The sequence below is a fragment of the Portunus trituberculatus genome, chromosome 23, assembly GCF_017591435.1.
Source record: "Portunus trituberculatus isolate SZX2019 chromosome 23, ASM1759143v1, whole genome shotgun sequence".
Taxonomy (NCBI): domain Eukaryota; kingdom Metazoa; phylum Arthropoda; class Malacostraca; order Decapoda; family Portunidae; genus Portunus; species Portunus trituberculatus.
Window position 1 is genome coordinate 10,353,719 of NC_059277.1, and position 13,551 is coordinate 10,367,269.

The window sequence follows — 13,551 nt, forward strand, 5'->3', positions numbered from 1 at the left end:
AGAGAGAGAGAGAGAGAGAGAGAGAGAGAGAGAGAGAGAGAGAGAGAGAGAGAGAGAGAGAGAGAGAGAGAGAGAGAGAGAGAGAGAGAGAGAGAGAGAGAGAGAGAGAGAGAGAGAGAGAGAGAGAGAGAGAGAGAGAGAGAGAGAGAGAGAGAGAGAGAGAGAGAGAGAGAGAGAGAGAGAGAGAGAGAGAGAGAGAGAGAGCGGGTGTAGGATGGAAGGTGGGAGAGTGGGGGGAATGCTTGTACTTTATGGAGAGAGATGCTACCCAAGGGTGACATACAATTCCTTTACTTCTCAACCGTAAACTCGTTAGAATGTTCGCCCACACTCCCCGTGACACGCTGAGTCGCCCCTCGCATCCCTAAATAACTGAATATCACCCTTAAGAACGATTAATTTTCACACTGGAAGAATATTACATGGTGTCTTCATTCACACCTCAGTATTTCTTGATTTCCACTTGATAAGAAAGTAATGATAAAACAATACACACTTATACTGATAACACTTTTCATTGCTATTTTCTGTCTTTATTTGAATTTTTCCTTTCTATTCTTTTCATGTCTTCATATTTCCTCCTTATATTTATTTTTCAATGTTTTATCGTTTGTTCTTAAGTTTTCGTTTCTATTGGCCTTTTCTTTTCTCCTTTTTATCTTTTACAGCAATCAGTTTTCTCTTAGCTAGCATTTCTCCTTTACTTTTCGACTCCTTCCTTCTCTTTCCCTTTAAATGTCTCTCTCTCTTTTTTTTTTATCATTGCATATTCATTTCCTCTTAACTTTTTATTTTTACGAAGTAGGAACATAGGTTTACAAGTATGTCATATTCCTCCTCCTCTTCCTCCTCTCCTCCTCATGTCCTGTCATTAGCTTATTAATATTGCAAGCATCATCATGTTACTAAACTCGGAAGTATTTAGCAAGTGACGTAACTTCGCCAACGAGTTACGAGGTGAGCAGCAGAAACTATGTCTCATCTCCAATCACCTGCACGAAAACCAACAAAAACACGGAAATAAACAAAAGCATATACCTGAACGCAATTCCTGTGTGTGTCTGTATGAGTGTATGAGTGTGTCGAGTTTCTCCTTCCTGCATATAAAACTACGGACCGGTAACTTTAAGTCTTTAAGATACACCAAACTGTATGTCTAGATTACAACGCATGCGATGTAAAGATTAAAGCAAATCCCAACACCAGGAAATAAAGAATACCTGGTGTTTAATTAATACCATGCAGGGTAACCACGAGGGAGGACAGGTGTGTGTGTGTGTGTGTGTGTGTGTGTGTGTGAGAGAGAGAGAGAGAGAGAGAGAGAGAGAGAGAGAGAGAGAGAGAGAGAGAGAGAGAGAGAGAGAGAGAGAGAGAGAGAGAGAGAGAGAGAGAGAGAGAGAGAGAGAGAGAGAGAGAGAGAGAGAGAGAGAGAGAGAGAACGAGATAGAGAGAGAAAATGGGGAAGAGTAGTACACGATATAACCAGCAACAACATTGGTACGGAGAGAAGGTTGCCATGACTGTAAGGACGATTCTGGCGTGGCATGCTGAGGAGCAGGGTGGGGGAGGGAGAGGGAAAACCGAAGGGTAAAAGAGTAGGAGCAATAGTAGGTGGAGGACAAGGAGGATGAGGAAGAGGGGAAAGGGAGAAGGTGGAGGAGTGGGAGAAGAGGAGAGGAGGTTGTCATGCCGAGGGAGACATACACCGGGGGGCGTGGCTGGGGTAGTCGCGGGCCTCGTGCACACGCTGACGCACCAACACATCCGGGGGTCAGGTCAGGTCATGCGCCGCCAGGCAGGGCAAGGGTCAGGGTCAGGTCATGCGGGCACGGAGGGTTGAGGCGTCGGTTCAGCCGGCGCTCCTGACCTCTTTCTCGATGTGCAAGGCGGTGTGCCAGATGGTGAAGGCCAGGCGGTGCAACACGCCCGCGTCCATCCGGGGGTCAGACCGTGCGCGCCGCCGTCGCTGCCGCGCGCTGCTGCCCTCAGACCTCGAGGAGGAACCCAGGGAGTCCCAGGAGGACCTGCAGGATGACCCCAGCGAGTTCCACGAGGCCGAGGGCGCGACGCGGCCTGCCTGGGCGGCTCGCGGGAGAGTGGCAGGGGGAGACTCGGGCGTGGAACTGATGAGTGACGGGATGGAAGAATAAATTTCATCGTTGTCAGATCGCTTACCGCGCTGCGGCCACGAGGGCGCCGATTGTGTTAGGAGGTTTTCAGGGCTTGGACTTGTACTGCTGTCCCCAGGATAGGAAGCCCTGTGGCCCGCCCCTGAGGCGCGCTGGGTTCGGACAGGGACGATGGGTGGGGTGCTGGGAGACACAAGAGGATTGTGAGAACCCACTGGTCCCGTGGTGAGACGTGGGGGAGGAAGAGGCGGCGGGGCGTCGTCGGCACGTCGCCTGTACCGCAGCGGTGCCGGCAAGGGCGGGACTGGCCTGGAGTAGGACGCCTCGCTCACGCTCTGATAGACAGGGTCGTCGGTGGTGGTGAGGCTGGAGTAGATCTCGTCCTCGCTGGGGCCGCCGCTGCGGGGTCCCTCGCTCGGGTACTCGAGGCTCGAGTAGATGCCGTCATCGTCGCCTGGCGTCCAGCGGAACTGTGGTGGGGCGGGCGGGTCGCGGCGTGCCAGGGAGCGTCTGGGCTGAGGAAGAGGCTTCTCATTCTCCTTATCTTTCTCTTTTTCCTTTTCCTTATCTTTATCCTTATCCTTTTCTTTTTCTTTCTCTTTTTCCTTATCCTTATCCTTTTTCTTAGAGACAGCCTGATATTTAGGTTCTCCTTTCGAGGCTTTTTTGGCTGCCTGCTGAGCCTTAGTCTCGTTGTCTCGCTCCCTGAAGGTGCGTTTGGTTGGCGAGTGATATTTGTCACCTTTGGTTGGCCGCTTGGGCCCCGTGATGCCTTTGGCTTCCTGCTCCAGCTTCCTTGCATCCTGCTCTGCCTTCCTCTGCTGCAGCAGCTGATAGTTAGATTTGACATCCTGTATCATTTGCGGCGTCACCGCCTGGTACACCGGGTCACACTCCAGGGCATCTGGCGACGACTGGTACAGGGGCTCGATGGGTATAGGTTTGGGTGGGGAGGCCTGGTACAGCGGCTCGGCCTCGTCCGCCTTGAGAGGGGACATAGGGGGCGGGATGGCCTGGTGCACAGGCTCCCCCTCACTCACCTGTGGCGGAATGGACTGGTACACAGGCTCAGGCAAGGAGATCCTGGGCGGGATGCCCTCGTACAGAGGGATGACGCCCGGCACCTTAGCAGGGACGGGCTCAGTGACGGGCAGCTTGGCGGGGATGGTTTCGTACAGCGGCAGGCCACCTTGGGTCTTGGGCCGCTGAGCTCCGTACAATGGCTCGCCTTGGTGCACCTTCTGTGCTTGCTGTGGTGGTGGCGGATGGTGGTGATGGTGGTGATGGTGGTGGTGGTGGTGATGGTGCTCGCCGGTGCGTGTGGGCTGGGAGGTCACTGGGGGAGCGACAGGGGGCACGCCTTGGGGGCCTGAGGGCTTGATTGGCTGTGGCTGAATCTTAAGAGGGGCATGGCTATCTACACTAACGGGAGGATGCGGGTGGGCGTCGCCATCGGGCTGCCTCAGGGGGATGGGAATCTGGTAGGGGCGGTCGTAGTTGGGCTTGATGGTCGGGATGGGCTTGAATTCGTAGTCAAACATCGGGGGCTGGGGGTGGAACTTGTGCTCACACTCGGGGCGCACGGGAGGTGGGAAGTCACCCTCGAGACGGCGAGGCGGAAGAGGCTGATGCTTGTGTTCAATATCGGGAATCCTCGGTGGGAAGGGCTGATACTTGGGTTCGATGTCAGGTCCTCTTGGTGGCAGAACCTGGTACTTGGGTGGGTCTATATCAGGAATTCTAGGCGGCAGCGGCTGATACTTAGACTCGATATCAGGGAGGCTGGGAGGGAGGGGCTGGTATTTGGGTTCAAGATCAGGCTCTCGGTGAGGGAGCGGCTGATATTTGGGGTCTAAATCGAGTGGTCTTGGCGGGAGAGTTTGATACTTTGGTGGATCAATATCAGGTATTCGTGGAGGCAGGGGCTGATATTTGGGCTCGAGGTCTGGAGGTCTGGCGGGAAGAGTTTGGTACTTGGGCTCAATGTCTGGTATTCTGGGAGGGAACTGCTGATATTTGGGCTCAATATCTGGTCTGACTGAAAGTGGCTGGAGTGGCTGGTACTTCTGGTCCATCTCGTGTGGTCTGGAGACGGGCTGCGGGTACTTGGGCTCAATATCTGGCCTCATTGAAATGGGTTGGTGTTTTGGCTCTACATCGGGTCTTCTGGGAGGTAGTTGCTGGTACTTCGGTTCAATATCAGGTCGTGGTGGCAAGGGTTGGTAGCTCGGTTCAATGTCTGGTCGTCTGGGTGGTAACTGAGCGTACCTTGGTTCAATATCAGGTCGTGGCGGCAATGGCTGGTACTTCGGTTCAATATCAGGTCGTGGTAATTGCTGGTACCTTGGTTCTATGTCTGGTCGTCCTTGGTGGTGGTGGTGGTGGTACCTCGGCTCTATATCAGGTCGTCCAGGTTGTGGGTGGTGGTACCTTGGTTCAATATCAGGCCTTCTCGGGGGCAATTGTTGGTACCTCGGTTCTATGTCGGGTCTTGAAAGCATTGGTGGCTCTCGTGGCTCTATATCAGGTCGCCTTGGGATGAACTGGTATCTGGGATCAAAGTCGGGCCTTCTCAGGGGAAGCTGCTGGTATTTTGGGTCTAAATCAGGCCTTCTTGGAGGGAACTGCTGTTGATTAGGCTCAATGTCCGGCCTGGAGTGGTGCATGTAGTGGTACCTGTGCTCGTGGTCGTGTCTCTTTGGTGGGATTGTCTGGTATCTCGGCCCCGGGTCGTGACGTGGTGGTGGTAATGGTTGGTACCGTAAGTCCACGCCAAACTTCTTAGGTGGGAGCGGCGGGTACCCAAATTCCTGGTCTCGTCTCTTCGGGGGAATGGTCTGGTATCTCGGCTCCACCTCATACCTGGGTGGTGGCAGAGGGTGGTAGCGGGGATCAAAATCGTAAGGTTTTGGGGGAAGCGCTTGGTATTTAGGCTCTAAGTCATAGGTTCTGGGAGGAAGTTCTTGGTACCTTCGAGCTTCGGGATCGTGTCTCTTCTGAGGGACTGTCTGATACTTGATGTCTACCTCAGGTCGTTTTATGGGTAGCATTTCATATTTAGGGTCAATGTCGTACTTCTTGGGAGGCGGCAGGGGCTGGTATTTGGGCTCTGACGTGCGGCGCTTGGGAGAGGAGGTGAGGTGATGGCTTGTGTCGGAATCCCTTCTCTTTGGGGACTGAGGGTGCTGTAACATGCCCATATCCCGCCGCTTAGGAGAGGAGGGAACGCCACCAGGTACTGTCTCTCGCCTCTTCGGTGACCCCAGTGGTTGTAGTGGCTCAGTGCCTCGCCTCTTTGGGGAGGGAGGGTGATGGCTACAGGAGGAGTCCGCGTCACGTCGCTTGGGGAAGGTTTGGTAACGTGGCTCCGAGCTGTGCCTCTTGGGTAGCGACTGGTACTTAGGATCACCCTCACTCTTCTTTGGAGGGGCGCTGTACCGAAGCTCCCCATCGTGGCGTCTAGGAAGGGATCGAAACTTAGGCTCGGGTTCGTAACGCTTCGAGGTACTGTGGTTCTTTGAGTCACCGTCTTTTGACTTCTTTGAGTCTTTAGGCCGTCTGGGCAAGGATTGGTAGTCTGTGTCTCTGCGCCGAGACTTGCTTTCCCCATCTCTACTGCTGCGCTTGCTGGAGGACTTGAGTTTTATTTCCCCACTGCCAGACGAGCTTCCCGACGCTGAGGTGTCTCTGCTCGAGGGCTTGGTTCGATTCAGAGAACCGTACGTCGCCGGGAGTGGCGAGAGTGTGTTGGCAGTGTTGCCTTCACTCAGGTTCCTGCGATGTGCCTTCGGGAGGGAAGGGGCGTTGATACCCAACTGCTCTGCCGCCGTGGGGCCCGAAGCTCCGGCGGGTGTTGTCCTGGCCAGCAAGTGGAAGCCCACACCCATTGCCCTGCTGAGGTGGCCGGGGCGATTGTGTCTTGGGAGGGAGTAGAAGCCCGTGGGAGGCCGGTTGGCGGCGGGGGTTGGCTGGTAGACGGACAACATGGGAGGCGTTGAGCCAGCAAGTGATGCAGAGAGGACCGTGGAGCCCCCAGAGACGGCTGGGCAACACGAGATGGCTGAGGCTGGGACGGAGACTGGCACTGTCCCTGTGGCCCCGCTTATGATGACTGTGGCGGTGGCGGTGCCAGCGGCGATGGTATTGGTGGTGGTGATGGCTTGGGACATTGGCTTACTCGAGTACCTTGCATTGTTATTGTTATTGTTAGCGGCGGCGTTGTTGTTGGCGGCATTACTGTTGAAGATGGTGAGCGAAGCGCTGGGGAACCCGGAGAAGCTATTTTGGCGACGGAACACCTTCGGAACAGCCCGGCGCGGAGGATTGGCCGGTGGCTGGCTCATCCTGGCGGCAGAGTGTTGCCTCCTGAAGGGGATAATTCAACTTGCTAAGAGCACCAGTCCCTCACTCACTTCCCTGATGCAGTGCCGCCGCTCCTTCAACAGGTGAGCAGCAATTTGTGTCGGTGAGCAGACACAAACAACTCCCAGCCTCCGCCTCTCCTCTGGCAATTAATTATAAAGCTTGAGCTGGTGGAGGAGCGACTGGGGCCGAGAAACTTGTTGTGTGGAATAGCACCTCAACTTGTCGCACGAGGACAACTGGCAACAACAACACGTCACCAGAACGACAAGTAAAAAGATGAAAACAACGAGCAACTCTAACACGGAACAGGTGAGTACAAACAATTGAGGACTTGACAGTAAGGAACTAAAGACTCGTCAGGTTAACACTACCAAACAAAGACCTGACCAGCCACGACCCGGATCACGAGAAGGTAACAACCTGGAGAACGACCGTGACAAGTGAGCACTCCAAGTGGTCGATGACAAGTATTATGAGCCAATAAAGTGAGCACCAAACGTCAGCCAATCATGGTCCAGGAAGCTCCACACGTCACAGCAGTCTTGCCCTAAGTGTATTGGGTGACAGGCCAGGTTTTGATCACACTGTTGTGAGCGGGAGGGCGGGCCTTGAGGACACGGCCCGACAATTACAAAACGCTACACTAGAATACTTAGAAAATGTAAACACTAGTGCTTCAACAGGCAGCCAGCTACTTGTATGTACAAAATTTTTGTCACTACTTCCTTGGAGATAACGAGGATCAAGTCTTCCTGCTAATGTCAGACCGACAAACAACAATAATGAATAAAAAAAATATAACAGGATTGTCAGAATGATGGATTAGTGGCGTTAGTGTCGTGGCGGCGGCAGGGCGGCAGGGTGTTGTGTCCTTCCTCCTTCCTCTTAGCCACGTCCACCGCCTCCTGATAAGCTCGTCAACATTAACTAGTCATCAGTATTGAGCAGGTGAGGTGCGGCGGCGAGCAGACGAGCCGGGGCGGGACTGACGCGTGACACCATGGCCGGAGTGGCCTCACACACGCACACACAAGCGCACACGCACGCACACACACGCACACACACACACAGCCCAGGATGGTCGTGGCGCCGCGGATGTCCACGATACGCACACCACCACAAAAAAACGTTACAAAGTATCGGTATAAAACACGGACTACCGAAGTGGTCTACTCTGGTGCTACTCGTCGTATCAAAACCTAAGTCCTGCCGAGCGAGTGACTGTCATTTTCTGTCTGGAGTATTTAATAGGTTCAGGTGTAAAGGTATTACGCGACAGTCTGGGCTTATTTAGGGAGTGAGTTGCCAGCGGCTGTATCAACACATCATGGCCCGACCACGGCGTCCCAAAGGCACATTGATCTACTATTTCTCTTCGTCAGCCCCTGACGCGGTGCTGCCCCAGTGGTGGCAGAGGGACACTGTTCTGTTTCTTTACTAGCACCACACAGCGGCCTCCCCCCAACCACCGCCACAGGAAGCAGCAGCAGCGCCACGAGCAAGAAAAGTCTCAGCAGCAGTGGCAGCGGCAGTAGTAGCAGCAGCAACAGCAGCAGCAGTAACTGCAACAGCAGTAGTAGCAGCACGACGAAGCGAAGGCTGTGACTGCTGCACGCCTTCTATTTCCATCGTCTGCAGCAGTAATCTTCACTATGACACAGTAGCCGCGTCCTGAGAGCTGGCGATAAGGACGACGGAGCAGCACTGAAGGAGAGCTGTGGCATGGGGGTGGGACAGGCAGCCATCTGGGAGAAGTTGGTGCTCCAGGTGGAGGCGTGTGGCCGATGCCCAACTTCCTGGTCACTGGTGTTGGTTTTGATCAGAGTCTCACTGTGTGCCGGGACGCCGGCTGCCTCCTGGCTTCTCCTTGCCTCTCCGGGCTCCACTCAGCCGCCAGCAGCGGGTCGCCGGCCGGCAGGATTACACGATAAAGTAGATGCTGCAGCAGGCTGGGAACTGGTAGTGGTGGGTCAGGGCGGCAGCTGCAGCCTCGGCGGCACCCGGGAGCTGAGCTCACTTCCTGCGTCCGTCACGTCGCTTCACAGCCTCACCTCCTCGCCCTGGCCTGCGTGGTCGATAGTACCCGGGAACAGTGAGTGACTCCTGAAGACTTGCTTGACCCTTGTTGAGCGACGCGGCTGGAGTCAGGGACGCAATATTAACGCTGCACTTTCGCTTCTCTCTCAATTAGCTTTCCTTCACTATAACACTGCAACATCCCACACCTTGGCCAGGGGGCGTCTCCTCACTCACACCAACGCCGCCCTCTCACACCCACAACGGAGGTCACGAGGGTCACAGGAGGCCCTTGGAAAGAGGTCAAAAGAAAATGTCAGAAGGCCAAGGTGGGTGGCGGAGGGTCCACGCACTGGCACTCTGAGGTCCGCGGCGGCACTGTGAGGGCCAGGGAAGGAGGACCGGGGGAGGCACCGCCGCGACGAGGCATCCACCACCTCCACCACCACTACAACTCTCGCGGCCTCAGACGCGCGCACATCGATCCAGTCCACACGCTCTCTCACTCTCTCTCTCTCTCTCTCTCTCTCTCTCTCTCTCTCTGTCCTTTCCCTTTCTCTCTCACTCTCACATCCCCTCTCTTACTCGAGGGTCTGGGATATCTCACTTTCTCATACACTTCCACCTCCCACATTCCGCTAAAGTTCCTTCTTGGCACAGACTACACCCAACCTTCAACTTCCCGTCTTCACAGGCCGCATCACCTCCACCTCCGCCCCTCCCCTGCCCCTTGTATCTGTCTGAGTACCTCCCTTCAGGTGCGCCTCGCTTAGCCGCCACTACCTGGGCTGCCAAGACATTGTCACCGGCGCCTCTTGGTCCCCTTGGTCCCTTTCCACCCTCGAGGCACGGACGCGGAGGTCGGGGGCTCGTATCCCGTGTCCTTATGAGCACACGCGTTCATATGGTTCATTTTCCGTCTTTATCTTTCCTTTTTATCTCGCTAGAAATTAGAAACTTGCTAATAAGAAGGATCCTGGTGTGTGTGCTTGTGCGTGTGTGTGTGTGTGTGCTTGTGCGTGTGCGTGTGCGTGTGTGTGTGTGTGTGTGTGTGTGTGTGTGTGTGTGTGTGTGTGTGTGTGTGTGTATGTTAGTGTATATGTATGTGTGTGTTTATATGTTAGTGTGTGTGTGTGTGTGTGTGTGTGTGTGTGTGTGTGTGTGTGTGTGTGTGTGTGTGTGTAGCTCTGAAGGTCTGAAGGCGTGGAGGACTCAGTGAGGGGAGAAAGGAAGGGGATGAAGGAGGTAATCAAGACGTGTTTACTTAACAACCTCGCGCCTTAGATCACCCGCTACCTCCTCTTTGGTCTCGCGGGACAGGTGTGAGGAGGCCTTGCGGTGGCAGGATGACAGCCGCTCTTCCCTCGCCTGACGTACGCGGGATGGGGTGAATGGGAAGAGGAAGAGAGAAGGAAGAAGAAAAGAGGATGGTGTGACAGTGGCGGGAGAAGAAAATGACGAAGTGAAGGGAAGGGAGAGTAGAGGGGTGTGCTGGAGTGCTGGAAGGAATGGAGTGGGTAGTGGAGAACAGTGTGGCAGTGGAGGAGTGAAGATATAAGAAAATGAGGGAGTTGAGGGACTGGAGGAGAGGAGAGAGGGACGGTAGAATGGAAAAAGGGGAAATGTACGGAAGGTGTGAAGGAAAGGGAGTAAAGAAGAGGGAAGAATATGAGTAGAAGGAATGATACAGTAGATAAAGAGTGAAAATAGAGAACGGATGATGCAATAGATAGTGAAAACAAGAAAAAAAGACAATAAAAGTGAAACGCTTGTTTTAATGTAATAAAAGTAGAGATAAGAGAAAATAAAGAAGCTGGAGGGAAAGAAGGAAGAATAGAAGGATAGAGGTATGTAGAGAAGTGGTGTAGGCTGGTGGTTGGTGGGTGGTGGTTGGTAGTTGGTGGGGGGATATGGAGGGGGTGACACACAACTATCATTAGTCTTAACTTTGTCCCTTAGATGACAGGCTTTGCGCATCCTCATCTATCTTTTCTTTTCGTTGGTTTAGCCGCTCATAGATTCCTCGCTCGTCTGTCTATCTGTCTGTCCCGCGGTGCGTCTATCGCCCGTCGTGTCTATCTGTGTATTGCAAACTCCACAATACATTCCCATGCCCGTGCTATACTCGCCACAATAACGTGCAAGTTTCACTCCAAACAGCGGCTTCACCTGGACTTACCTTCACCTCCACTGACTGATCCGCTGTGCGTGTGTGTGTGTGTGTGTGTGTGTGTGTGTGTGTGTGTGTGTGTGTGTGTGTGTGTGTGTGTGTGTGTGAGTGGGTGCGAGTGTGGTGGGGGGGGGAGAGGGAGTACAAGAGGGATCAGCTCCAGCAAAGCGTTGCCATGCATGCACGAGGCAGGAAGCTTAATGGTTTGTGTTTCCTAAAAAAATAGTGAGCGTCTCCCGCGCCCCGAGCATCCAGGCCCCGCGAGGCCCCGCTGCACTCCAGCCCTATACACACACACACACACACACACACACACACACACACCCTAGCGGCACACCACGCCCTTAACACACAGCAACTCTGAGCCAGGAGCCGCTGTGGACAGCGACTGTTCTAAGAGTGCAAAAGAGTTATAGTAAGCGTGGGCGTGCTGGCGCGGGCATGTGGGCGGCCTCCCTTTACCTTGACCGAAAGCGGCTTACCGGCAGGTGTTTCGTTCCCGGCTGACTGAGCCCCTCAGCATCCAGGGGGGCGGCTGCCCTTCCCTCCTTGTCCCGCAGCCCGCCGAGCCTCGCCTGGCCCGCCTCCAACCCCACCGCCCGCCTGCCCATGGCAGGTGAGCCCCTGGGCGACGGCCGCAGGTGTTCTTGGGAAGGGTGGCGGCGCCGCGCCAGGCTGGGGCTTCCTGCTGCCGGGGTAACGGCGGCGGCAGCGGGAGCAGCAGCCGCGGGAGGGACAACGGAGGCGGTAGGGGTGACATGGGCGACAGAGGCAAGTGAGGTAGCGGGTGTGGAGGGCGCTGCCTCCAGGCGCTGCTGTGGGACTTCCCGGCGTGTTGGCACTGGGCTTGACTGAAGGGAGGGTGGTGCGGTGCCCCCTGGGGGATGCCGACGCGGGGAGCGAGGAGAGCCTTGTAGAGAGTAGGTCAGCCCTCGCAGGCCGCTCACTGGGCTTCCCGCGCGGAGTTCATGAAAGATCTGGCGTGCGGGGTCGTTAAAGGAGCGGGCAGGGGTCGCCTCGCTCGCCGCCTCCTATAGAGAAGAACACACCTGAGCCACCTGCCATGCTCCACCCAGTCCCGCCCCACTCCGCCCCGCCCTGCCCTGTCTTGCCTGTGCTACGGGCAGGGCAGCGCTGAGTAGGGAGGGTGCCCTATGGAATCCCCGACACACATGATATATGAACAACCACACGACCCCTCGGCCACCACAGCCTTGGGGAACATCGCCCCTCATCAAGGCCTCAACAATTACCTTTTTTGATTTTCTCCTGAAACGCAGCGAGCCCAGCATGGTGCCGCGAGCAAGGGAGAGCTGGAAGGAAATACCTCAGCGCCGCAGGCCAGGGCGCCCTCCTGGGCCCTCCGTCACGCCCCTCACCGCCATGTCTCCTCGCTTTCACGGCGCCTCGTAAACAGGTGGTCGCGCCTTTGCCTCGACAGTCCTAAGTACACACAACTACTGCTTCCCAAAGAATGTGGTAAGTGTCTCAGTGTTCGCAGCCACAGATGTCACCAACACAACTTCCTTGCGTCGCTGCCTTGTTCCAGACAGTGTTTAGTACTCCAAGATACCTGGTACACATCATTGGGTAGTACTAATCAGCATCAAAGCAAGCACCATTTACGCCCACACAGCCAGAAAACGCAGGGACAGACGCAACACATGGAGGCAGGAGGGAGATTCATCATTTCAAGCCCTCTTTCTGCTCCCTCTCATCCCCCACTTCGCTTCATAATCGTCTCCTCTTTATCCTCTCATATTCCTTATCTCTTTACGTGCTTCCCCCGCCCCTCCTCGCCTCTTCCTCCTCACACATTCAATTGCCTCTCCAGGGCATCAAAAAAGAAGACTTGCCTGTGTGTAATGTAGGAGTTCAAACGCAATCTCTCTCTCTCTCTCTCTCTCTCTCTCTCTCTCTCTCTGTTTATACAACTAAACTTTAAGAAACATTGATACATTTAATTTCCATCCCAGCTTACGCAAGTTCCCCAATTAACCGCCATCCTGGTAACCCAAACAGCCAATCATTGCAACAGCAGCCGAAGTATGATCAAGAGCCAATCATATCTCTCCTTTCATCACTTGTTGCATTCCGAGATGTAAGAGGAAGATTACTGTACATACATCTCGCACTGGGCTATCGTCCGGCATAAAGAGAAGCGTTGTTTTGCTGCAGAAAGAGACAGGAAGCAAATATTGGCGAGGGAGAGGGAGTGACGTCACGAGTAGAGCAACAGAGAAAATGTTCAAGTATCCGCGCTTTTAGGGGTAACCATTCTAGACTTAGCGGTCTGTGTTTCTCTTTCAAAGTAAGCGTTCATAGCCATTAAATTAGTACTGTTTTAATGAATAACACTGGTTACTGGTGTAAAATAATGGTAAAATAAGAAATGATACAGTAGTTTATGGATATTAGCTTAAAATATAATGGAATAAGTGAAAATGACATGAGCACCGTTAGCATTTCTCTCAAAATTTGCAGACAAACACCGAAACAATGATTCCAATCAAGCAATTGAACTAACTGCTTTGAAAGGGAATTAAACTAGAGCGAAACGTTGATTTTCGCATAATAACCGACCAAATAAGGTGAAATGACACAAATAAGGAAGAAAAGTTATTCACTACAAAAGCATCACGACTTTAACGAAACGAAACAAACTAAACACAATAAATAAAATACGAAATAAAAAAAAAAATAGAAGTAATAATATGATAACTTAAATAACAACACTCGCAAAATTACTTCAATGAAGAACACACACAGAAAAGAAAACCACACACACACACACACACACACACACACACACACACACACATCACGGCATAAACACACACCAAGAACCATCATCCACCATCACAATCCCTC

General features: G+C 53.7%; 1 protein-coding gene across 1 annotated transcript in view; it reads right to left on the minus strand.

Annotated features, from left to right (window-relative positions):
• LOC123507674 overlaps positions 1–8,877 on the minus strand; it is a 190,876-nt gene extending 181,999 nt beyond the window's left edge. The window contains 1 exon segment of the mRNA XM_045260787.1: positions 1,868–8,877. Within this exon segment, the coding sequence (XP_045116722.1) occupies positions 1,868–6,472 (4,605 nt within the window). The 5' untranslated portion in view covers positions 6,473–8,877.
• Between the last annotated feature and the right edge of the window lie 4,674 nt (positions 8,878–13,551).